Below are 23,917 nucleotides of genomic sequence, written 5' to 3' on the forward strand. Positions count from 1 at the left end.
ACCAGGGAGTGGCATGATTAGTTGTAAATTTTAGTGAGGCGGGGATCACAAGAATACCGCGACCGTCCAAGCAAGCAGTACTGTGGGCCTGGGTTAGGGCAGAAACCCTGCAGGAGAGAGAGAGGGCAGACCCAAAGGATTTGGTGATCAGTTGGAAGTGGGGTTAGAGAAAGGAATGAAGAATAGCATGCAAATTTCTTGTGTAGGAGACAAGTGCTTTGGTGTAAGGTAACCAACTATTAACGGGAAACGCAGATGGAGGAGCAGATTTGGGAGGCACGTTCAACCGAACTGGAGCTCTCTGTGGTCTGTCCCGAAAGGCGGCTGTAAATCCAGGTCTGGTGCTTAGAAAGAGGAGTGGAAGGAACCGGTCAGGTAGACATGAGAAAACCAGAAGCACAATTGGGGCAAATGTGTTGCTGGATGGCTGCCCATGCGCCCAGCACCTAGGCATAGGAGAGAACCACGTGCATCAGAGATTAGGACTTCTGGATCCCTTGAGTGAAAACGAAGCCACAGAGAACTGGTGGTTTTTTCCGCCTCCATCAGATGCCCTGTCTCAAGGCCCCAGACCCAAGCTCTTGGGAAATCTCATTTCTTTATCAAGGACCTTGTCACCTGGTACATATTAGGATGGACCCCTAGACTTAGGGCTGGAGCAAAATTTGGCTGAGAAAGAGATTACACAGTAAGACCGGAGAGAATCTGAAATGCAAAGAGACCGCTGGCCCTGCTCCTGCATCTCCTTTTGTCTAACTGGGCCTGTAGTTGATACCTCCATTTTCCCTGACAAACTTGGAGGTGGAAATTAAGGGAATGTTCCTGGGATTGGTACATATTTTGAAGCTCTCAGCAAGGCTGAAAATATCCATCGATATATTTTGAAGTGTAATTTCCACTCCCTTACCAGCCAAAATAATTGAACAGGAAGAAAAAGCTGTTAATGCAGGGAGGCGTGTAACATCAGATCCACATTGCCTGGAAATTTACCATTTCAAAGCAATTGAGGGTTTTTACTGCCAGTGTTTACAGTCATACATGTGCCCTCTCACTGAAGCCATCAAAAGGCCCATCAATCTGGCTTGGACACTGAAATCGTTCACAGTGTGTGGAGTGAACGTCAAAGCAGAGAGAATTTTTCAAAATTATCCTGCCGGTTTGTCAGCATATAAATCGTGGGGTGTTGCCTCCCGGGAGGTGGTGTAGAGAGCTGGGGTCGTCGGTGCTCCTGGATCCCGTGGTGGCAGAGCTCCACGGTGGCATGGCCAGGCACTCCCTCCTTGCACCCTTGGCATCTCTGACCTGGGGTCCATGCACAGGTTGTCCTCCTACTCAAGTCTGGGTGGGCATTTCTCCCTCCAGCCCAACAAAAACGCCTGCGTCTGCCTCCAGTCCAGGGACCCCAGGTCCGAGGGGTGCGGGTTCCTCAGTAGAGGAGTGACGTCATGCTGCCTCTTACAGCCTCTGCCCAGCTCAGCAGGAGAGACAGACAGTAGACTTTGCCGACTTTCATCTTCTGTCGCGGCCAGTGCCTGTGTGTGTGTGTGTGTGTGCACACGCATGTGTGCTATTTTTCAATTAGAATGTGACTTCAGGTTTTTCCTGGAAATTACCGATTTCCTTCCCCATGTTTGTATCCAATGGAGGAAATTTTTAAACCCGTGCCCAATCATCTGTCTTTCATTCCAGGATCCCTATCTTTCCAAAGGCCACTACCTAAAAAGTGCCATTACCTCACGTGGGGACCCTGGAAAAGTCACTTTCTGGGCCTCTTTCTTGTGTTTGAAATGAAGGCTTTGTTACAAGGGACTCGGAAGGTCCTTTCCAGTGCTAGCATTTTAAGACTCTAGTTAGTTATTTTAAACCGTTCCTGCCCCAGCAAGAATTATTGGCAATAAACCGAGATACAGTTTTCTTTATTATCATTTAGTCCCTCCACACACATTACATACATACGTATATATCCGAACAATTTAAAATATTCCATTGGGTCAAGAATCTAAAAACTTCTGGATTACAGCAGACCTAAAAAGGAGAAGTAAGAATGTACAAGAAATTGGTACATCTAGGATGCCTGAGGAAGGGAACTTGAGAACAGAAGTGGGAGATTTTCATTATACATTCTTTTGTATCTTTTGATTTCTTTGCCATATGCATTTATTACCTCTTCAGTTTAAACATTTTTTAAACAAGAGAAGAGTTTTCCTTTCTCTTTCTTCAACCACGAGCCTCTCTGCAGCTCACTTCCTGGGGGCAGAGGAGACCACGATAGGGCTGGCGTCATGGCCGGAAGCCACCCCTCAGCCCAGGCCCTGCCCAAGACCAGTCCCAGCCCTCCAGCCGGCGTGGCCAACAGCCCTGCTCCCCCGTGTACGTGGAGGGTTCTGTGGGTGGGCACCACTGCGGGCTGCCTTTGCCACGGGCACTCCGGCTGAGCTGTCGAACTGCTATAGGGACTCCATTCTAGGCGTTCCAAAAAGGGGCTAGCTCTCCCAGCTCCAGCAGCCTGTGGGCAAAGGGGCCCAAGAGTCCAGGAAATGGGGAAGTACATGCATCTAGCTTTAAACTCTCCAGATCTTGCCACTCCCTTTCAAAGACAGACTGCTTTTTGTTTTGTTTTCTGTTGCTAATATAACATGAGGGCAGGAACATGAAAGGAAAAAGAACAAAAGGACCAGAGATGCATGGGGAGAAGGGGTCTTTAAGGCTCCCTCTTCTCTCCCCCCGGCCCACTGGCCTCTGCTTGGCAGAGCTGGGCTGCGGTATCTCTGGCAGGCCCTGCCCCCCCGTTTTTCTCCCCTAGTGTGGCTCCTGCTCAGCTTTCCCTTGTGACATCTAGCTGCCACCCGGCCTTCTTCTACCTCCTTTTCTGATTATCCCCTTCGATGGGTGCTGGCCGTCCCTTCTGTGTCCCCTACTTCCTTCCACCCCCCCCGACTTACCTACTTCACTGCCACACTGCCCAGCGACAGCCGCATCTCTGAGGTCCCCACCCAGACTGGCGCGGTCACATGCCCCACAACTGGGATAGGCTCCTCCGCCATCCGTTCGAAATCCCTGTACCCGACTTCTTTCCAGGGCCAACAAAGCCCAGGTGAGGGCGGGTCGTCCCCCAGCAGGCTACGGGAAGGTGCGGGCGAGAGGACAATTTGAGAAGCCGTGGCAGAGTCAGACAAGGAGCAGCAGATGGAGACACGCACTTGACAGAGTGGACACAAGAGATGGAAAGATACACAGTATGAGGAAAAACAGCTTCAGGGCAAGAAAGAGCAGAGAGCGAAAACCCATGAAAGTGTAGTAAGTACTAAAACCAGAAAGGCCTGAAGAGAAACCGTCCAGGGAGCAGCAAGCAGACGCCTGACACCAGTGCAGTCAGGTCAGGGAACAGGAGCAGGAAGCCATGGCGCAACAGAAACCTCTCAGGAAGGGTCATTCACCTCCCAAGCTGTGGGCTTCTTGGCTGCGGCGAGCAGAATCTATTTAAAACACAAGCAAGCATTTTACCTCCGTCTGTTTTCTGTCTAGAAAAGCCTGGAGCCAAAGGCTTAGGGAACCATGCCAGCATTAGGACCCTGCACAGATGACAGAGCTGAGACCACGAGATCCTTGCCCCCTCTGGGAATCAGCCTCCCTTCCCCTGGTACAAGCTGCCCGGCCACTAACCTCACAGCGTATTGATCCAAGTCCCAAAGGCTGCTTGTGTTATCCACTTCCACTGGGAAAGTCTCGACGACTTCCTTCACTCTGTCTTCAAGCTTGTCAGAAAGCAGATGCTGTTCAAATGTGACAGCAGTGCTAAAAGGGATGCTCACAGGGAGCTCCCTGACCAGTGGGAATATTCTCAGTGATGACTGAAGAGGCCTTGGGTGATCGGATAACAGCAAGACAAAGAGGAGAGCACCAAAGGACATGAGAGATAAAATGGCCCCAGGGAAACCATATGGGACTTGAATTGGAAAACACAAACAGCCTCCCTCCTTTCCCTGGACTGTGTATCTTTGGGAAACTCTAATCTGGGGAAGACCTGACTCCTCATCCACCTGCCACAAAGGAGTACAAAATAAGGCTGGGAGCTAAAGTGGCTGAGGACAGCCATCCATCCATCACGCTTTGGTTTCTGACTGAGAGGGCTGGGAATGAGAGGGCTTCCTTCCCTGGCTCTGGAGCCTGTAAATTGTGTAAAATACTGTGCCAGGCTGAATATAAGTCCTCTGCGCTGCATGACATTTATATTCTTGAAAAACATAGTGTATAAATCAAATCAAATTTTGCCTGCCAGAGAAGTTGGCCTTTCAAAATAAATTTGAGGTCAATCCTATGTTTAAAGAGAAGAATGGCTTGTGAAGGTGAAAAATCATCCCAGTTCATGTCTGTAACTTTGGAGTTTTGAATGTCTGATTTGGGTGGCTGTGGGGGTGGGGGTGGGACTGTCTAGAGATCCATCTATGGTTTACTTGTGGATTGCAATTCAGCATCACTTTAAAACAAAAAATTTAGTCGGACAGGTATGTTGCAGAAGCCCCTGCTAAAGAAATATGAATTTTAAAAAACTGATTATGGAAAATTTCAAATATGTATTTTTTTTAAAGGTTTTTTAAATTTATTTATTTGAGACAGAGAGAATGAGAGAGAGAGAGCACATGAGAGGGGGGAGGGTCAGAGGGAGAAGCAGGCTCCCTGCCGAGCAGGGAGCCCGATGCGGGACTCAATCCAGGGACTCCAGGATCATGACCTGAGCCGAAGGCAGTCGCTTAACCAACTGAGCCACTCAGGCGCCCTTCAAATATGTATTTTAAAAGTAGCAAGCCTAATATAAAAAACCCAACTCCAGCTATCATCAACTCCTGGCCAATCCTGTGAGAAACATGGACTTTTGAGCCAGATGACAGATACAGAGAATGAACTTCATAGGACAGGACAAACAGGATTAGTGGTACTGAGGCTGTAGGTCCAAGTTTCTGCATAAATGCCTTAGACCAGAGCCTGGAGTATAAAGAGAAAGGCTGAGAAACATTCTTTTTTTTTTTTTAAGATTTTATTTATTTGACCTAGAGAGACACAGCGAGAAAGGGAAGACAGCAGGGGGAGTGGGAGAGGGAGAAGCAGGCTTCCCGCGGAGCAGGGAGCCCGATGTGGGGCTCGATTCCAGGACCCCGGGATCATGACCTGAGCCGAAGGCAGACGCTTAACGACTGAGCCACCCAGGCGCCCCTGAGAAACATATTCTTGGTTAACAACCAAAGAAAGCTGGGACTTAAAAACAAAACCCCTCTTCCTCCCAGCTCCAGGCTGAATAACGCCCAAGTAACAGTAACAGTGGTTACCTTCAAGGAGGGAAAGGACTGGGGAGGGATGGGGGCGGGGGGAGGGATTCCCTTTTCATTACACATTAAAAATTTTTTTTTTGGAATTTGTGCACACATTACCTATTTTCAAAAGTAACTTGTAAGAAACAAATATCATGAAGTTTTGCAGTAACCACATCTACTAGATACGACAAAAGAGCAAACTGGATTTGCTGTCTTATAGTAATTTGCTCAGGTAGATGAATGTATAACCTTCTGATCCAAAGCCGTACATCATCAGATGTTTCATGTAATATAAGAAACCCCAGCCCCAAGAGCTGGAGTAACTGGACTCAGAGCCGTGGGTCGCAGCAGTCCTAGAACCTGAGGGGCTGGTGTCCACACTGAGCCCAAAGCCCTAGGTAGGAGCCTGATTGGGACTCACACATCATGCCCTACCTGCTCATCAGCACCCAGGTCCACACGGAAGTGGGCCCCACCCCAGTGGGTGATGAGCACTCAGCTCCAGAGCTGATAGAGTATCTGGGGACCTCAAAGAGAAGTGTCTTGGGAAACAAAACTTTTTTGAGTACTTCATCAGTGGCCCTCCCCGCATGGTCCTGGACAAGCTGGAACATGTGCTGAGCATGACAGAGGTGGGCCAGATGCTGGTGTGGTGCTTGCACAACAACTGACTCTCTCACACTTAGGAGCAGACGGGGCACCCCTTTTTTGTATGATTCCCAATCCTGAGCATCTGTTCACTCACTGTCCGGCCCCTCTCTTCCCAAATCGTCATTTTCCTTTGCCCAGCACCACTGGGCAGGGAATGGCCTTTTCTGAAACCTGCCTCAGCCAGTGGGAGAGGGCAGGGCCCTTGCCTTGGGGCTTCTAGTTGCCCCTCCAGTTTCAGGCCTGGCCAAGGGCCTTAGAGGAGGTCATAATCTGTGGGCAGGCTGAGGGGCCCACAAGAGCTAGGCTGTCCTTGGCCAGGAGCTGGGAGACCCCAAGGAGCACAGTCCCAGGATTGGGTGGGAGGGTCCTGCATAGCTAGTCCAAGCCAATAAAGGGCTGTGATGAGTGGTTGCTCAAAAAAAAAAAAAAGAAAGAAAGAAACCCCAGCCCTGAATGGCTACATGGGGCATACAATTTGTCAAAATTCACACGCAGTACTCTTAAGATTTGTACTTTATTGTATGTTCATTTTGCTGTGCTTCAATAAAGTATTATTAACAACAACAAAAATCCTAGCCCTTGTGAACAAATGAGTCAAAGAATCGCCACTTGGGGGTTTATTGGGTTGGTAGTTCAGAGAAAACTGTTGTTTTGAGAAGACAACACAATGTAGACTTTCTGCAAAAACTTGCTCTTTGGAAACCATCACTACAGCATGTGTTTTTGGTTAAGCATTCCACGGCTGAAACGCAACTCTATGCTGAGATGCCGAGAGGATGAGGCAAAATCTTGGCCAAGGTCAAGCTCTGCTGATGGTCTGAGACGGGGACGGCAGCCAACTGCTCTGCACTTGTATGACATTTAAAAAAGAAAAACTAACCCCAAGCCATCTCTGTCCCTTTTTGGAGCCAACATTAGTCCTGCTCATTGTATCCAAGAACTCAGAGGAAGCCGCATGTATGTGGCTACATCTCAGGCCTACCAAACCTCCAGGGCCCATACATACATACTTTGATTAAAAAAAAATAAGCTAGCTTGCTGGGACTCTAGTTGACTCTATGGGATATGACGAAAGATGTCAGAATTTTAGATGAAGTTAGGGTTCATCTATCAGAGGGCAGAGAAATACACTTTAGCCTCCCTTTTGGCTATCCGGTTACTTTTTTTGGAACTACAGCAACAAAATGACCCTGATTTGGCAGAAAATGGGGGCTCGTGTCTACATCTGGGTGATTATTATAAAAAGTGCTGCAAGTTTAGTATATTGGGTCTAAATCTGTGCTAAACAAAGAAAAGCCAATATACCAACACCCTCTTTGGGACTGAAACTAAGCACAAGGATGAACTGGGAAATGTATTTTCTGTCAGGTCATAGGGAACACATATATAAACAGAGCAATGTCTTTTGGCAGCTTATAAAATATAAACTACGTTTTGCACATGTCTGTCTTACTGATGGCCAAAGGTAAAAGGGACAAAGTCCAAGGCCAGTCAGGGTTATACAAGATGCAGGCCCCAGAAACTTCCCAGTCTCCCTGTGAGTTGATCATGTCTTAGGACTTATGGATGGATAACAACGTGCTAACACTGGATCCCTCAAAAAGGCAGTCATGACAACATAAAAAAAGAGAATATTTTTAACTTACTGGTTTAGTGTTTTCCTTGTAAAGTACCTAATTCTATCCAGTCCTCTATAGTATAGTCTTAATTTCTCCTATCCTTAAATTGAGAAACACTCACTCCTTTTTTCTCAAAATCTTCCCATCTATAATACTTGGCAAACTTGCCTCATTTCCATTCTGTGCTTATCCCTTATTAAACCTTACAGAACTAGCAATGCAGTTGAAGATAAACATTTCTCTTCTTTCTTTGTTGTTAAGTAGTGAACTAAGTAGGAATGTGAGTTCCCTAAGGCCACACACAGCACATCTCTGGTGAGAACTGTATTTTGACCCCAGGTGGAACACCAGGTGGAGGAAGCAGGCTTCTCTCTCTAGTCAATGAGGCCAGGAGGACATGGTGGGGCATCCTGCTTCCCTCATTTCCCCCCTTTCCGTGCACAGTCTCCATTCCCAGAGCCGGGGGCGGGATGAGGGTGTTCAGCGAAGCAGAAGGTACACAACTCCCAAGGGAAAACGCCACATAAGAAACAGTGGGATGTATCGCAGAATGCTACAGCTAGGAGGGTCCTTACAGCACATCTAATCTCGACTTTTAACTTTATTGGTAAAGAAAGCAGCCCAGAAAAGTTAAGTGATTAGTCCAAAGATACACAGCTAATGGCCAGAACCAAAACCTAGGTCACCAGCCTGTTTCTCTGACCCTCCAACACACGACAGAACTGAGTACAGGGAAAAGCAAAATAGAAAGCGAAGTCCATGGGCTACCCCCATCAACCCATGAACCAAATAAACATACCTCTTTTAAAACTACCCATGTCTTAATCTCCCATTTCTTTTCAGCTGTTAGCTTACTAAGCTCAAATGTCTGGTTCTTATCCAGGACTTAATGGATACCCTGGTGGCCTGAACAGTCAGAATCCCAACTCTGCCCCAGCATGTTGAAGCCTGAAAAGGGAGATCTTTGGGAAGCAGGAGTAGAATATAAGTAGGCTCTCCAACTCAGGAATATTCTGGACCACACATCATGCTTATAATAATGCTGACTCCAAACTCAGCAGCTTTTGGAGCTTATGCAGGCAGAAAGGCAACAGACTACCCACGTAGCGAGAGGAAAATGCAAGAATTAATAACAAGTAAGGAAGCTAAAAGGAGGGCAAATGCTTTGGGTTCAGTCTGGAAGGTAGGAAATTATCTCCATTCAGAGCAGAAAATGACCTTTTAAGGCAGTGTATACTATATTTGAAGAGGATAGCACCCAGGATTCGTGAACTAGGTCCTTTGACATTCCCTATTCCTATGCAAAGGAAGTCAGTTCCTGATTATCCCCCAAATGATTACCCATTTGGTTCAGTTACCCACAGTGTCTAGGGACCTCCAACAAGGTGGGCCACAGACAGACCTGGTTAGATGGAAATAATAGTCTAATGTACTTCCCACCTTCCCAAATCACATGCCGGCACTACGGCAAGGGCCTCGGTGCCTCAAGCAAAGGGGGGTGACTAACGCATCTCCTAGCAGGCTGGTGGGCTAGGTCATTTGAACAAGTAAGCTACCTGGCTGCCTGTAAGCCCTGCGCCATCACCTGACGCGAAACTGCTCCAGGGCTGGGGACAGGCAGAAGGTATAAGACTTCAGCATGAGGAGGTAACTTGGTGAATAGCTAATGTATATCGCTGAATTCCAAAGCCAATGTATTCTGGGGACCATGTATTATATTTACGTTATTCAGATCAAGAGTTCATTGTAACAAGGTCATTCTTACACCCTCTTTCAGCTTATCTCACCCAAGAAAAACGGATTCCCACTGAATTCCTGAAGGATCAGGTACTCCAAAAATGGCCACTGAGCAACAGAAAAGACAAAAGATCAGAAAGGACACTTGTAAAATATGTAATAATTAGTAAACTAGCAAACCAAGAAACTGTCTTCTTTAAAAGTAAAAAGTGATACCTCTCATGACGATGAGACATGATGAAGAAAAAAAAAGGAGGAAAGGATAAATGAATGAATGAAAAACTCAGAGAGGTAAGGTAAACTACGAATTTAGATTATAGTCAAAAGTTAGGGCCCCACACTAACAGGTAGAAGAGGAAGCTGAACAAAAGCTCTTTCTGCCTGCTGGGTTCTTAAGAGTCTAAAATGAGGGATTAAAATGGCTTTATTCCAACAGAACACATTTGTCATCTGATCTCCATCCGTGACATGGATAAGAATAAGTAACTTATGGCTGCACTCTTAAAGAGCAACAAATCCCTGAATATTGTGCCTTGTTCACTTTAGGATAGCAAATCACTGATTGCTTGTGTATTGTACACACAAAAAAGATCTGTCTGTAACTTTTATTTTACGTTTTTATTTTAAAATAAACAGTGTTTCCAAAAAACATTGACTACAAGGGGAAATGAGTCAATAAAGGATGGGAGACAAAGGGGAAGCAGAGAGAAGACTCTAAGCCTAGAAACACAATGACGGGGGCACATTCAGCGAGGCCCTTGCCATGACCCTGTCCTCTCACTACTGCTCACATGGAGGCTCAGCAAATGTACTGGGGCACGAGCTTAAGGGTTAGAGAGAACCGTTCCCTTGAAATAAAAGGTGGTATCAATTGATACTCACTCCAGCAATGTGAGCCCCCTCCGCCCCATCCAACTTCTAGGATTCTATCCTAAGTAAATTATCAAAGATACAGTCAAAGATTTATATAAAAGACAGGTCATCACAGCACCACTGACATTAACAAAGGATCTGAAACAACCAGAATTTTCAACAGTGTGGGAATGGACACCTAAAATATGGTAGAGCCACTAGAAATCTACTTTCAAAGATTAGGGGCACAGGAAATTAATTACTTGTGGTGTGGTACCGTGTTAAGTGAGGAGGAAAAAATAGGATGCCAACCTGTATTTATATATGACTCTGAATTTTATTTGTATTTTATGCATTTTTAAATAGTGAAAGGAAATTCATGGACATACCAGCAAAGTTAGCTCTTTTCTAAACAGAGGGAAGATGGATGGTTTTTATTCCTTCTTTAGACTCATTTCTAATGAACATACATTGCTTTTCTTTTTTTTTCCTATCGGCAAAACACAATAATTAGCTCTTTTATAATATGCCTTCCCTAAAATATCTCATTTGAGGTCACCATTGTCAGTCTTGAGGAAAGGATGCTAAAGGCTGACTCAGAGAAAGTCAAATCTACACAGTAACTTCTGAGAAGGGTGAGAAATCTCATGTGCCAGTCTAGCTTCTTTCTCTACGGTGGCTGCTGGCTCTGTTACTGGGCCTTGCAGGAAGCTCTGTTGGGGAATCCATTCCTTCTTCCCACAGCAACCACTGCACCTTTACATAAGCTCGTACGTGCTTCTCCCCTCTTAGCATGAGGATCACGGGGAAAGAGAATGAAAGCACCCTACTCCCTGTTTCAGAGGAAGTTTTCTTGTAACCCTATCCAAATGACCCAAAATCAGCTACACAGATTTGGAAATATAAGTCACCAGTTATGTTCAGGAACCATATATAAAAGCCCTATTTCTCAAGAATGAATATAAAACAAAATCTGTGAGTGCCACCTTGTGGCAAGCCTGACTACTCTAACGACCACCCATCAGTCTCCAAGGTTCACCCCTGGACTCCAGAGCGTGGGGTCCAGCCACTGAGGCACACGCCCACAATAACCTACCCCACTGAACATATGGTCCCTAAGGCGGCTGGTACTATTCATTTTCAAGAATCTCTAAGTTTAGGGCCCAGAAATGCCTGTTTGAGGACAAGAGGGAATGAAGGGGCGTAAGAACAAAATGCACCTTCGTTTCCGGACCATTCGCTGATGGGCTGAAGCTGCGCTGTGCGTGGTATGTCTGCACGCACGTCACGCCACTGCCACACGGCAGGGACCTGAGGGATGACTATCTCCTCCCCCAAGAACAGTTACCGATTTTATAAAGCTGTGAAGAAAAAAGTGTTACATTTACAATCAGTGAACTTTGTGCTTAGAAGAAGTTTTATTTATCAGTGTTAGAGCAAACCATCACCAACTTGGGCACAATTTCAAAACAGCTCCTGTTGGATTCTGGCCATAAAATTGTTTAAGTCTGTTAGCCATCTTGTAAAAAAGCTCTCCTCATACTTGAGAAAAAATACTAATCACTAATAACTTGCTTTCATGCTCAAAGTGGTGGCGGCTTCACATAAAGAGATGAAACATCACCGTTTTGAACATCTAAATATATGAATTAATCTCAGAGTCCCAGGCATGAGAGCAGGTGGAGAAATCCTCACAATGCAATCTAACCAAAGGACTCCAAGAGACAATGAAGTGTTGAAAACAGGTCAGTATTACAAATCTGAAGGAACACAGAACCCGGAAGGGACCTGACACTGATTCTGAAAGAAGAGAATCTTCCTGTCAGAAAGGGATTCAGCTAAAAACCCTGCACTTCTGGACAGGAGGATTGCAACGAACAGACAATGAAAGGGAACGCGGAGCAAATATCAAAGTTTTCTTGAGAGATGGTGCTTGTACTTCTCTCGGCCCCACCCAGTTAGAAGGCCTATTTCCAGAAAAGGATTTCCTCCAGTGTTAGGGTGGAAGCGTATGGCAGGAAGTCGCTGCTTTGGTCCTGGACGTGTAAAGGGGGACATTCTCAAGTATGGAAATAAACTGAAGTGACCTAGATGGGATGGATCTCAACCAGGTGAGTTGTGGGAGAGCATGAAGCCAAGGAATTTACAATTATGAGCTTGAACCGGGAAAATGAATCTGACTCCTTGTTCACCTCTCCAACCTCTGCAAGAAAATTTTCTCCCGTCCTCACCCAATGGGATTAAAATACTTGGCTGCCCCTGTTTGAGAAAAACCAACATAGTGGGCAGGGAAGAAATGTATTAAAAACCTGAGCACCTTGACAAGTCACCTCAGGGGAGAATCCTTCATTTGCTGTCTGCACAGGGAAAGCAAAAGAAGGAAAGCAAAATAAAGGCCAAGGCCCTTTTGTCCACGAAAATAAAATAAGAGGGAGGCAAAAAGAATTCTCACCCTGCCCAACTAAAATCCACAACCATACGCTCCCCTTGAAGCAACAGCCTGGCTCCACCAGAAGCATCCTGGGATCTGCGTGGGTTAGCATTCCACGTTGTGACACTGGGCTCTGACAATTAATGACACGGGAGAGGTGACTTTCCCGCCTTGGCTCAGCTTCCTGGCCATCCTCACCTGGGAAGAGAGCGGCAGTCACGACAGCTTGATGGGAAGGTCTTCCCCATATCTCCGGAGCAGCTTCTGATGGTTGTGGTCCACGGACCACTGCTGGGGCAGGTGCCTGGGCTGCATGGAGTCCAGGAAGTGCTGACGCCAGCGGCTCTCCAGCTGCATGAGGGAGCGCAGCCCGCCCCGGCTGTGGCACCGCACCACCCTCAGCCCGTGGGGGACGTAGTTTTCGTTGGAAATCCTGGCAAGACACAAAGTACAGGGGTCTGAGGGAGGCAAGCACGGCATGGTGGCGCAGATGGCTCCAAATGCTGCGGGCCACGAGGCTTCCACAGGGCAGATGAGGAGGTGGCTAGACTTCTAAAGGGTTGATTACATTAATGCTTAAAAAAAAAAAGATTTTATTTATTTACTTGAGAGAGAGAGAGAGAGCACGGGCAGGAGGGGGGAGGGCCAGAGGGAGAAGCGGACTCCCCGCTGAGCAGGGGCTCGCTCCCAGGACCCTGAGACCATGACCTGAGCCGAAGGCAGACGCTTAATGGACTGAGCCACCCAGGCGCCCCCTATTTTGTTTTTAAAGCATCTTTCCTACATCTGCCTTTTAAGAAGTAGTTTGGACATACTGCACACAGTCCAACAGAAAGGTGTTTGGGGATTCTGAGCTGTATTTGTGGGAAGGCCGCTGCAGGCTGCTCAGCCCCCACTCCAGGGGCCGTACTGTCTGGCTGACAATGAGTGAAGAATGTCGTCGGTCTTTTATTTCCTCCAGGGTTACTCAGGTACCAGCCCGCCCTTCTTTCAAGTTATTCATTCTCAACCATACTTAGTATCTATATGGGGCTGTTACATCACCCCACATGTTCCAATGTCTCAAACACTGGAACACTTACACGTAAAATGCAAGGTGGGACATTTCTTTAGTGCCTCCTTCCTCCCAGAAAGAATGCCAAGCCGGCCGGCACAGGCAGTCCAGTGAGTGGTATGGTGATAGCATTCTGTGGTGACAGACGGGAGCTCCACCCGTGGTGAGCACAGCATATCACGTGGACCTGGTGGATCCCTGTTGTACACCTGAAACTAATGTAACAATCTGTGACTGTGTCAACGACGCTTCAATTTAAAAAAAATATAAATAAAAAAAGATGGGGGCGCCTGGCTGGCTCAGTCAGTAGAACATGCGACTCTTCATCATACAGTCATGAGTTCGAGCCCCACGTTGGGCCTCGAGATTACTTAAAAAAAAAAAAAAATCAACAAATAAAAATCTTGGGGCGCCTGGCTGGCTCAGTCAGTGGAGCATGCAGCTCTTGATCTTGGGGTTGTGAGTTCAAGCCCCATGCTGGGTGCAGAGATTACTCAAAATTACAGTCTTTAAAAAAAAATAAAAAAGAATGCCAAACCACATCCACGAGAGACATGTTTTGGTCCTATGAAATAGTCAGTTGTGCAGCCGGTGCTGTTCAATGGAAGATGAATCCCTGCCTTCTTCCTAACTAAGCAGAGAGACCTTAAAAAGTGCTCTGATGCCCTGCCAACAGTGCTTTCACCTCCTGTGAGTAACGACTACTTTTCTTGAGGAAGCCCCTACCCTATGGACTCAGTTCCCCTCCTTGCATCCATACCCCACTCTCAGTCCTCCCTCTCAATACCCTCTCCCCATTCTAGCAGTGCTAGTGCCCTCTCGGGATCTGCAGCCACTTCACTGCTTAGCTCACAAGTGTGCCACTAACGTGCCTAGCTCCCCCCAAACAGCTACTCTTCTCGGCCCCAGACATCCAAGTCCAGCATCCCTCTATCCAAGTCAGCAAGGCGATTGGTTAGAAAGGCCTGTGGCTGAAAGGGGAAAGTTTAGCTGTTTTAGCAAATACATCTGGGAATTGGCCAAAGGAACCAGTCTCATTAATTTTTCATCAGACCTTGGCAAGTTACTTAACTTTAACCTCAGGGTAGCGAACATAAAACTTGGAAAATAACATCTATTCTACAACCTCGTAAAATAGTTATAAGGATAAAACTCATTAGTGATGTTTTTTTAACTTCAAAATATTTAAAAAATGCAAGACATAATGCTAGCAGTTACCAGTAAGAAATCTAAATCCTATTTCATAGGGTTGTTAGAAGAACCAATTAAGGTAATTTATAGAAAGTTTATTAGCTTGGTTAAGTAGATGAGGATATCAATAACTATTTGTTTGATAAATGTTTGCTGCTACCTTTAAGATTTTTGGGTCTTGAAACTGTACAGGCCACCAGCATCACTCTCACAGTTTTGTGAACTTATCAGGCCCTAGTACTACTGGAAAAGGGATCATGGGAAGTGAAACTAGAGCAGGTGGCCCAGTCTCTTTCACTCAGCCGTGTACCCATTCATTTCTCAGGACCATCGGCTTCTCATTGAGGAACACTGAATTAAGTCACGAGTTCAACTCTGTACTCATGGGGAAGGAGAGAAAGCAAAGAAGGAAGGAAAAAGGAGAAAAATCATATGAACGGTAAGAGCAATTCTGGCCAATATTCTATTCGGTGGGCCAGGACCCTGAGTGCAGGTGAAACAGCGAACATGAATCCAATCATTGGTCTCAGTTCCCACAGACCTGGGTAAGATAAGACACAAAGCCACATACGTCGTACTCATGAGCAACTTCAGAGACTCGAGGGTATTTTTTGAGTATTATTTTCATCTCCTGTGCTGACTTTAGGATTTACTTCTGCATAGAATGTCTAAGGCACAGCTCCACTGCATTTGAACTCATCTGCTAATCATGAAAACGACTGGACGTAGATGACCCTAAAGGGTCAAGGACAGAAGGCAAGTCTCCTATGGAAAGGAAATTCTCAAACAGATTCTTCTCTCCCAGCCCTATGGTATTTTAAGGTCTTTTAAGACACTCAATGGGAGAAGAGAGGCTATGCTCTGCACCTAAATGGCTAATGCCCTACCCCCTTCCTGGCAAGCACCCTCACTAAGTAGTCAGGGTTAATGCCACTGGGTTATTCCTCAATCCTTTCTCAAACCAGAACTGTCCACTGTACCTTGTCTCCAGGCTGGCAGCCTCTTGAAGCATCTCATCCGTGACTGTGTCTGTGTTGTAAAACTCTCTGAGTGCTTGCAAAAGCTCCTCCTTTCGATGAGCAGGCAGGCTCTCTGCGTTGAGCAGGGCCCTGGCCCCAGAGCGTACCTGCCGGCGCTCAGGGTCTTCCAGCAGGCGCAGACCCTCCTCGGAGCCAATGGGGGCCTGGAACTCCCTGGCCAGCTGCTGCTTCAGGTGGTTGTCATAGTAGTTAGAGATGGCGTGGCAGGAGGTGCAGAGCAGAAGCACATCGTGCGAGTTGTGGTCCTTCATCTCAATGGGGAAGTGCTTCCGGTACTCATGCGGAATCACGTTCTTCCTGCCAAGCCCACCCAGAAGGCAGTGCTCGTTAGCAAAGGACACAGAACACAGGTGGAGCTAGAAGGCAGGCCACTGCGATTCTCATCTGGGCCTACACAGGACTGAGAAGCCTTGGGCACCACAACCCAAGAGAGATTACATAAAGGCAATACTGCCTCTTCTACTCTCGGCCTACCTACCTAGCTGTGCCTTAGTTTCCTCTCTCCGAGGAGCAAGTTCATACCACCTGCTAGCAAGAGTCAGCGGAGGGCCAAGGCAGGGGAAGGCTAATAACAACTGTGCTCCCAGAAGGAAAAGTATCAGAGAATTTAAAAAAAATTCTAATGACCTTTAACGTCTGGAAAATAACTCTCTCAAAGCATGTAGCGGGTCCCTCTACTCCTGAAATTTTGGAAGCCTGGTGACCTAAAAAAAAGCAAATTTCCTCATCTGAGGAACCCCTTACTCAGACTATGTCCGTGGCTCATCAAGGCCCATCGTTCTTTTCTAAGGAGAACTGAGCTCTCAGGAAAAACTCTTGGCATTCACAACTATTTGTTTCACTTTGTAAGAGGAGAGTAGGAAAGTGAGTTACTCCACTGAAGCCAGGGAGTAGAGCCAAAGTGTGCCTTCAGGTCTCCGAATACAGGCATACCTCATTTTACTGCACTTTGCAGATATTGCATTTTTTACAAATTGAAAGTCTGTGGCAACTCTGCATCAAGCAAGTCTATTGGCCCCGTTTTTTTTTCCAACAGCATTTGTTCACTTTGTGTCTCTGTGTCACATTTTGATAATTCTCCCAACATTTCAAACTTTTTCATTATTACTATATTTGTTATGCTGATCTGTGATCACTATCCTAGGTGTCACTATAGTAATTGTTTTGGGAGGCCATGAACCACGCCCACATAAGACAGCGCACTCAATAGATAAATGTGTGTGTTCTGACTGCCTCACCAACCGGCCATTCCCGTGTCGCTCTCCCTTTCCTCGGGCCTCCTACTCCTTGAGATGCAATGATATTGATATCAGGGCAGTTAATAACCTACTACAATGACCTCTAAGTGTTCAGGTGAAAAGAAGAGAGGCATGTCTCCCACTTTAAATCAAAAGCTAGAAATGATTACATTTAGTGAGGAAGGCAGGTCGAAAGCCAAGACAGACCAAAAGCTAGGCCTCCTGCTGCAGTTAGCTAAGTTGTGACTGCACAGGAGAGGTCCTTGAAGGCAATTAAAAGTGCTGCTCCAGTGAACACATAAATGCTATGCAAACCAAACAGCCTTACTGCTGACATGGAGAAAGGTTAGTGGTCTGGACAGAAGACCAAACCAGCCATTCGGTTATCTTAAGCCAAAGCCTAATCCAGAGCAAGGCCCTAACTCTCTTCAATTCTGTGAAGGCTGAAACAGGTGAGGAAGCTGCAGAAGAAAAGTCTGAAGCTAGCTGAGTTGGTTCATGAAGTTTAAGGGAAGAAACCATCTCCCTAAACATCAAAGTACAAGATGAAGCCCCAAGGGCTGATGTAGAAGCTGCAGTGAGTTATGCAGAAGATCTAGCTAAGATCATTAACGAAGGTGGCTACACTTAACAGCAGATTTTCACTGTGGATGAAACAGCCTTCGATTGCAAGAAGATGCCATCTAGGATTTTCATAGCTAAAGTGGAGAAGTCAATGCCTGGCTTCAAAACTTCAAAAGCCAGGCTGACTCTCTTATTTGGGACTAATGCAGCTGGTGACTTTAAGTTGAAGCCAATGCTCATGGACCATTCCAAAAATCCCAGAGCCCTTCAGAATTATGCTAAATCTACTCTGCCTGTGCTCTCTAAATGGAACGACAAAGCCTGGATGAGAGCATATCTGTTTATCACATGGTTTACTGAATATTTTAATCCCACTGTTGGGACTACTAGGCAGGAAAAAAACCCCACAAAATTCCTTTTAAAATATTACTGCTGGGGGTGCCTGGGTGGCTCAGTCAGCTGAGGGTCTACCTTTGGCTCAGGTCATGATCCCAGGGTCCTGGGACTGAGCCCCACATCAGGCTCCCTCCTCAGTGGAGAGTCTGCTTGTCCCTCTCCCTGTGTCCCTCAGCCCCCGCTCATGCTCTGTGCTCTTTCTCAAATAAATAAAAATAAAATCTTTAAAAAATAAAATATTACTGCTCATTGATAGTGTAACTGGTCACCCAAGAACTCTGATAGATATATGAGATTAATGTTCTTTTCAGGTCTGCTAACACGACATCTATCTGCAGCCTGTGGATCAAGCAGTAATTTTGATTTTTAAGTCTTATTATTTAAGAAATACATTTCATAAGGCTATAGCTACCATAAATAGAGATTCCTCTAATGGATCTGGGCAAAGTAAACTGAAAACCTTCCGGAAAGGATTCACCATTCTAGATGCCATGAAGAACATTCATGATTCATGGGAAGAGGTCAAAATACCAACAGTAATTAACAGGAGTCTCTAGCCCTCATGGGTGACTTTGAGGGGTTTAAGACTTTGGTGGAGGAAGTAACTGCAGATGTGGTGGGAAACAGCAAGAGAACCGGAATTAGAAGTGGAGCCTGAAGATGGGACTGAATTGCAGCCATTGTTTTATCTCATGATAAAACTTAAAAGCATGAGGAGTTGCTTCTTGTTGAATGAGCAAAGAAAGAGGTTTCTTGAGATGGGATCTACTCCTGGTGAAGAGGCTGTGAAGCTTGTTGAAATGACAACAATGGATTTAAAATACTACATAAACTTAGTTGACTAGGCCATGGTAAAATTTGAGAGGACTAACTCCATTTTGGAAGAAGTTCTGCTATGGGCGAAATGCTATCAAACAACATCACATGCTACAGAGTAATCATTCATGAAGAGTTCATCGATTGCAGCAAACTTCACTGTTGTCTTATTTTAAGAAACTGCCACAGCCACCACCCTGATCAGTCAGCAACCATCAACATCATGGCAATAACCTCCCCCAGAAAAAAGATTACGGCTCACTAAAAGCTCAGATGTGGTGAGCATTTTTTAGCAATAGAGTATTTTTATTCATTAATTATTTATTTTTAAAGTAATCTCTACACCCAACATGTGGCTCGAATTCATGACCCCAAGAATCAAGAGTCACATCCTCTACTGGCTGAGCCAGCCAGGTGCTCCAGCAATAAAGGTTTCGTTTTGTTTTCTTTTGTTTTATATAGAGAGAGTGAGCGGGGGGGAGGGGCAGAAGGAGATGGAGAGAGAGAAGCTCAAGCAGGCTCCACGCTCAGCACAGAGCCTGACGCAGGGCTGGATCTCACGACCTTGAGATCATGACTTGAGCCAAAATCAAGAGTCGGATGCTTAACCAATTGAGCCAGCCAGGCACCCCAGCAATAAAGTATTTTTAAATGGACGTATATACATTGCGGGGCGCCTGGGTGGCCCAGGCGTTAAGCGTCTGCCTTCGGCTCAGGTCATGATCCCAGGGTCCTGGGATCGAGCCCCGCATCGGGCTCCCTGCTCAGCGGGAAGCCTGCTTCTCCCTCTCCCACACCCCCTGCTTGTGTTCCCTCTCTTGCCATGTCTCTGTCAAATAAATAAATAAAATCTTAAAAAAAAAAAAGAAAGTATATACATTGTTTTTTTAGATATAACATTACTGCACAACTGACAGTCTACAGTATAGTGTAAACGTAATTTTTAAATGACTGGGAAAACCAGAAAATTCATTTGACTCACATTTTTTTTAAAAGATTTTATTTATTTATTTATTTATTCAGAAAGAGACAGAGTGTGAGTGGGGGTGGGTAGGAGCAGAGGGAGAGAGAGAATCTTAAGCAGGTTCCATGCCCAGCATGGACCCCAATGCGGCTTGATCTCATGACCCTAAGATCATGTCCTGAGCTGAAATCAAGAGTTGGTCATTTAATTGACTGAGCCACCCAGGCACCCCTAAAGATTTTATTTTTAAGTAATCTCAACATCCAACGTGGGCCTCGAACTTACAACCCCAAGATCAAGAATCGCACGCCCCACCAACTAAGCCAGCCAGGCACCCCTGACTCACTCACTTTATTGCGGTATTTGCTTTATGATGGTGCACTGGGAACAGACCTGCAATACCTCTGAGGTATGCCTAGGTATGCCTGCACTCCATGAACAGTTATCAAGGCTCAGAAAGTTGTGAGCCACTCATGGGAAGATTATAAGGACACAAAGAGAAAGGCAGCTTCTGAAGGAAATGGGTCCCCAGTCTTTTATGAGCAAAGGGGAACCACTCTCTTTATGGCAAACTGTTACTAAGAAGAGTACTGCATTCTTAAAACCAAGAACAGGGCTCAGGGTAGGCAGGAGAGCACGACAGCAGGACCACACAGAGGGGAGAAGTCCTCAGGAAAGCTGGGATGACCCCTACAGACAAGTTGGCAGATTCAACCAAGACCTGAGAGCTCCACATGTGGCTACAAAGGCAGTTTCCATCAGAGGCAGAGTCTGGGTGGCCCAACCCCACACTCACCGAATGTACGAGTCTTTCTTGCCACAGACTACACACAGGTTCTCTTTAACCATCAAGTAATAGTCTCCTGGAGATTCGGGTCTTCCTGCAGGTTCAAACTGTAGCTTGACCACAAAAGGCTCCTCACTCACCAGCTCTTAGAGAAAAGATAAGAGGTCAGTGTTTGCCCACCTGTCCCTCAGGAAAGAAGCCCCACCTGAAATGTTCTCTGCAGTGTCCTGGCAGAGATCATGATTTCTGGCTTCTGAATAGCCACGTTCCACTTGTGTCAAGGTCGTTCTGCCTTCTTCTATCCCTCCCTGCCCCTTGTCTCTCTCTCCACTCCTGCCAGTACCCATGTGCACCTAAATGTAGATGAAACAGGACAGGTAAGTCTCACACCTCCAATGCCTTTGTCCAGGTACCACTGAGCTTTCCTTCGGTCACAAGTGCAGAGGGGCTGTCCATCAGGAGCATGGAGGAAGCAGTTATCATAGAGGGGTGATTTTCTGCAGGGAAAGGAGAGATTAATCTAAAACTGGAAGCTAGCTCTGGGCCAAGGTATCGGTTGCCTCCCATGTTGTCTTTTTTTTTTTTTTTAAGATTTTATTTATTTATTTGGCAGAGAGAGATTGAGAAAGAGCACACAAGCAGGGAGAGCAGCAGAGGGAGACGGAGAAGTAGGCTCTCTGCTGAGCAGGGAGCCCAATGCGGGGCTCGATCCCACATGACCTGAGCCGAAGGCAGACGCTTAACTGACAGCCACCCAGTCGCCCCTCCCATGTTGTCTTCTGAGTGACTCCAGCTATTCTCAACACTAGGGTCAAACATTATATTTATGGGAAAAAACAAATAGGGCAAAAAAAAATCATGTCTGTTCCTCCAACTGCATGGGCTAGGAACTAAAAATGAATTCATGTATCTAGTTCTTGTATTTATGGAATAAGGAGTGAGTTGGGTAGTATATACACACAGCTCTGATGTGAAAGCGAACAGGAGCAAAGCACTAAGAAAATTGCTCTACAGAGTAATCATTGGGTTAAACAAAGTCAATCAAAATTAAAGAACTTCAAGCTAAAGTAATGAGGGCCACATGGGTTTATTTCTGGCTCATACGCAATACTTGCTTCAATTTAACCATCCAATTCCTAAAGGCACTCTGCTACAGGGACCAAACTTCCACTCCAAAGTACTTATTAGTCATCTTTTTGCAACAGAGGTGTAAGTCGTACAGAAAAACTCTCACTGGTTAGAGAATGATACTGGCTTAGAGTGGGATGCCTTTCTAAATAATCAAATACCAAATGAGCAGGAAATCAGATGATGCATTTCTCCTGAAATGTATGAGGAAAATTCATGTTATTCATTTTCGCAGCTATCCTGAGCAAGCAAGGAGTAATAATTATACCCTCATTTATAACTAGAGAAGTTACAAGGCTCAGGTCATATCAGGATCAGTGACAAAGCTAGGGTAAGCTCTCCTTATATCCACTCAATTCTAAAAATTACAAAGTAAAAGAAGGGGAAAAGGAGGGAAATACACAAATAGATCAAAGGATAGCTCCAAACGTCCTTGAAGGAAAGGAAAAAATAAAATTAACCTCTGGGGAAAAAAAAATTTAACCCCTGGAGCACCTGCTACCCTACCACACAACCTTCTCCCCAGACCCAAGATGAAGCATCATGCCTTTTGCTGGAGGCTGGGCCTCTGAGCCTCTCTACCAGACAGAGAACAACTCAGTTACCTGGCCGAATAGCCCACCCCCAGGGGCTTTCTTTTATGCTTTCTGGGATCTCTCCCTTGGTGGTTGCCTGCCATCATTCCATCTGTCTTAGACTTCTTATGTCTTGGCTTCTGCTGAGCTTCTGCTGCTTCCCCATTAACCTCTTCCCCAAGTCGGCTGAGTCCTTTGCTTCGGAATGGGATGTCTACCACATCCTGGCAATTTTCCAAGACTTTTCTCCAGCCCATGTGGTCATCGTTTTCATCTAGAGTTGAATTCCTAGAGAAAGGGTATCCAAGAAGACGGAGAAAGAGAGCCACTGAAATCTGGGCATCCCTGGCAGCATAAATCACCTGAAGAGAAAAGTCAGAGATCAGTGGAATCTGGAAGGCAAACCAGAAAGTGCAATTTCCAAGTCAATCACAAAGATGCAGACAACTTTCAGGATTCTAATTCAAGATGTACAATACCCTAAGCACTATGTACTTCTTTTTTTTTTTTTTTTTTTAAGATTTTATTTATTCATTTGACAGAGAGAGACACAGCAAGAGAGGGAACACAAGCAGGGAGAGTGGGAGGGGGAGAAGCAGGCCTCCCGCGGAGCAGGGAGCCCCATGCAGGGCTCGATTCCAGGACCCCGGGATCACGACCCGAGCCGAAGGCAGACGCTCAACGACTGAGCCACCAAGGTGCCCCGTGCACCATGTACTTCTTAAAAGCCTTTTATGATGAACTATTTCACACTATACAAAAGTAAACTGAATAGTATAATCAATCTTCATGTTTCTTGTCTATGTTAAAATAATGACTTACTCTGAATACTCAAAAATCCTAACCTATATAAACCCAGTGAAGTTTCTTTCTATCTGTTACCAAACCTGATAGACAGATTTTTCTCAAGTTTGGGTGAGTGTAGTCACCACAAGTTTGACAACTAGTACATGAAATTCACTTTGGAGGTGGCCATGATCTAGAACACCTGAAAACAAGATTTACTGAGAGGGCTGTGTGACTTTCAATCGGAAACAACCTGCCATTAAGATGTGGAAAACAGGGGCACCTGGGTGGCTCAGTTGGTTGAGCGACTGCCTTCGGCTCAGGTCATGATCCTGGAGTCCCGGGATCGAGTCCCGCATCGGGCTCCCTGCTCGGCGGGGAGCCTGCTTCCCTCTCTCCCCCTCCCCCTGCTGGTGTTCCCTCTCTCGCTGTGTCTCTCTGTCAAATAAATAAATAAAATCTTAAAAAAAAAAAAAAAAAAAGATGTGGAAAACAAGCATGGGTTTCAAGCATGGGCCTCAAATCAAAAGTCACAAGGGCTCATTTCTGGAATTTATTTATTTAATAATGGTAAGCCACCCTCCCAAGCCACTGGTGACGGAAAAGCTAGTCATAAATAAAAGTAGCCAAAACTATCATTAATAGCTTTTCCCAACAAAGGAAGTAAAGACTTTAAAATTCCTTTAATTTATCTTTAGTAACCAAGCCTGGTAAGTAATACTATTAGGAAGGATTTTTTATGCTTTTTAGAATAAAATAGGTTTGGATAAAATCTTCCA

General features: G+C 45.7%; 1 protein-coding gene and 1 pseudogene across 6 annotated transcripts in view; one reads left to right on the top strand and one right to left on the bottom strand.

Annotated features, from left to right (window-relative positions):
- Positions 1–1,662: 1,662 nt before the first annotated feature.
- EXD2 (exonuclease 3'-5' domain containing 2) overlaps positions 1,663–23,917 on the bottom strand; it is a 61,453-nt gene continuing 39,198 nt past the window's right edge. For 2 of the 6 annotated variants that reach the window (XM_044918104.1, XM_044918101.1), the window contains 5 exons: positions 22,383–22,714; positions 21,040–21,146; positions 20,659–20,794; positions 15,825–16,181; positions 11,538–13,032 (listed from right to left, as the gene is read on the bottom strand). In XM_044918104.1, coding sequence (XP_044774039.1) covers positions 12,816–13,032; positions 15,825–16,181; positions 20,659–20,794; positions 21,040–21,146; positions 22,383–22,714 — 1,149 coding nt within the window. In that variant the 3' untranslated portion in view covers positions 11,538–12,815. Of the gene's footprint in view, positions 2,026–3,559; positions 3,862–11,537; positions 13,033–15,824; positions 16,182–20,658; positions 20,795–21,039; positions 21,147–22,382; positions 22,715–23,917 lie in introns of those variants that run through there. The other 4 variants (XM_044918102.1, XM_021679737.1, XM_021679738.1 and 1 more) reach the window with 4 other exon arrangements.
- On the top strand, positions 5,736–5,980 carry LOC110571717 (annotated as a pseudogene).

This window comes from Neomonachus schauinslandi, chromosome 9 (assembly GCF_002201575.2).
Source record: "Neomonachus schauinslandi chromosome 9, ASM220157v2, whole genome shotgun sequence".
NCBI lineage: Eukaryota > Metazoa > Chordata > Mammalia > Carnivora > Phocidae > Neomonachus > Neomonachus schauinslandi.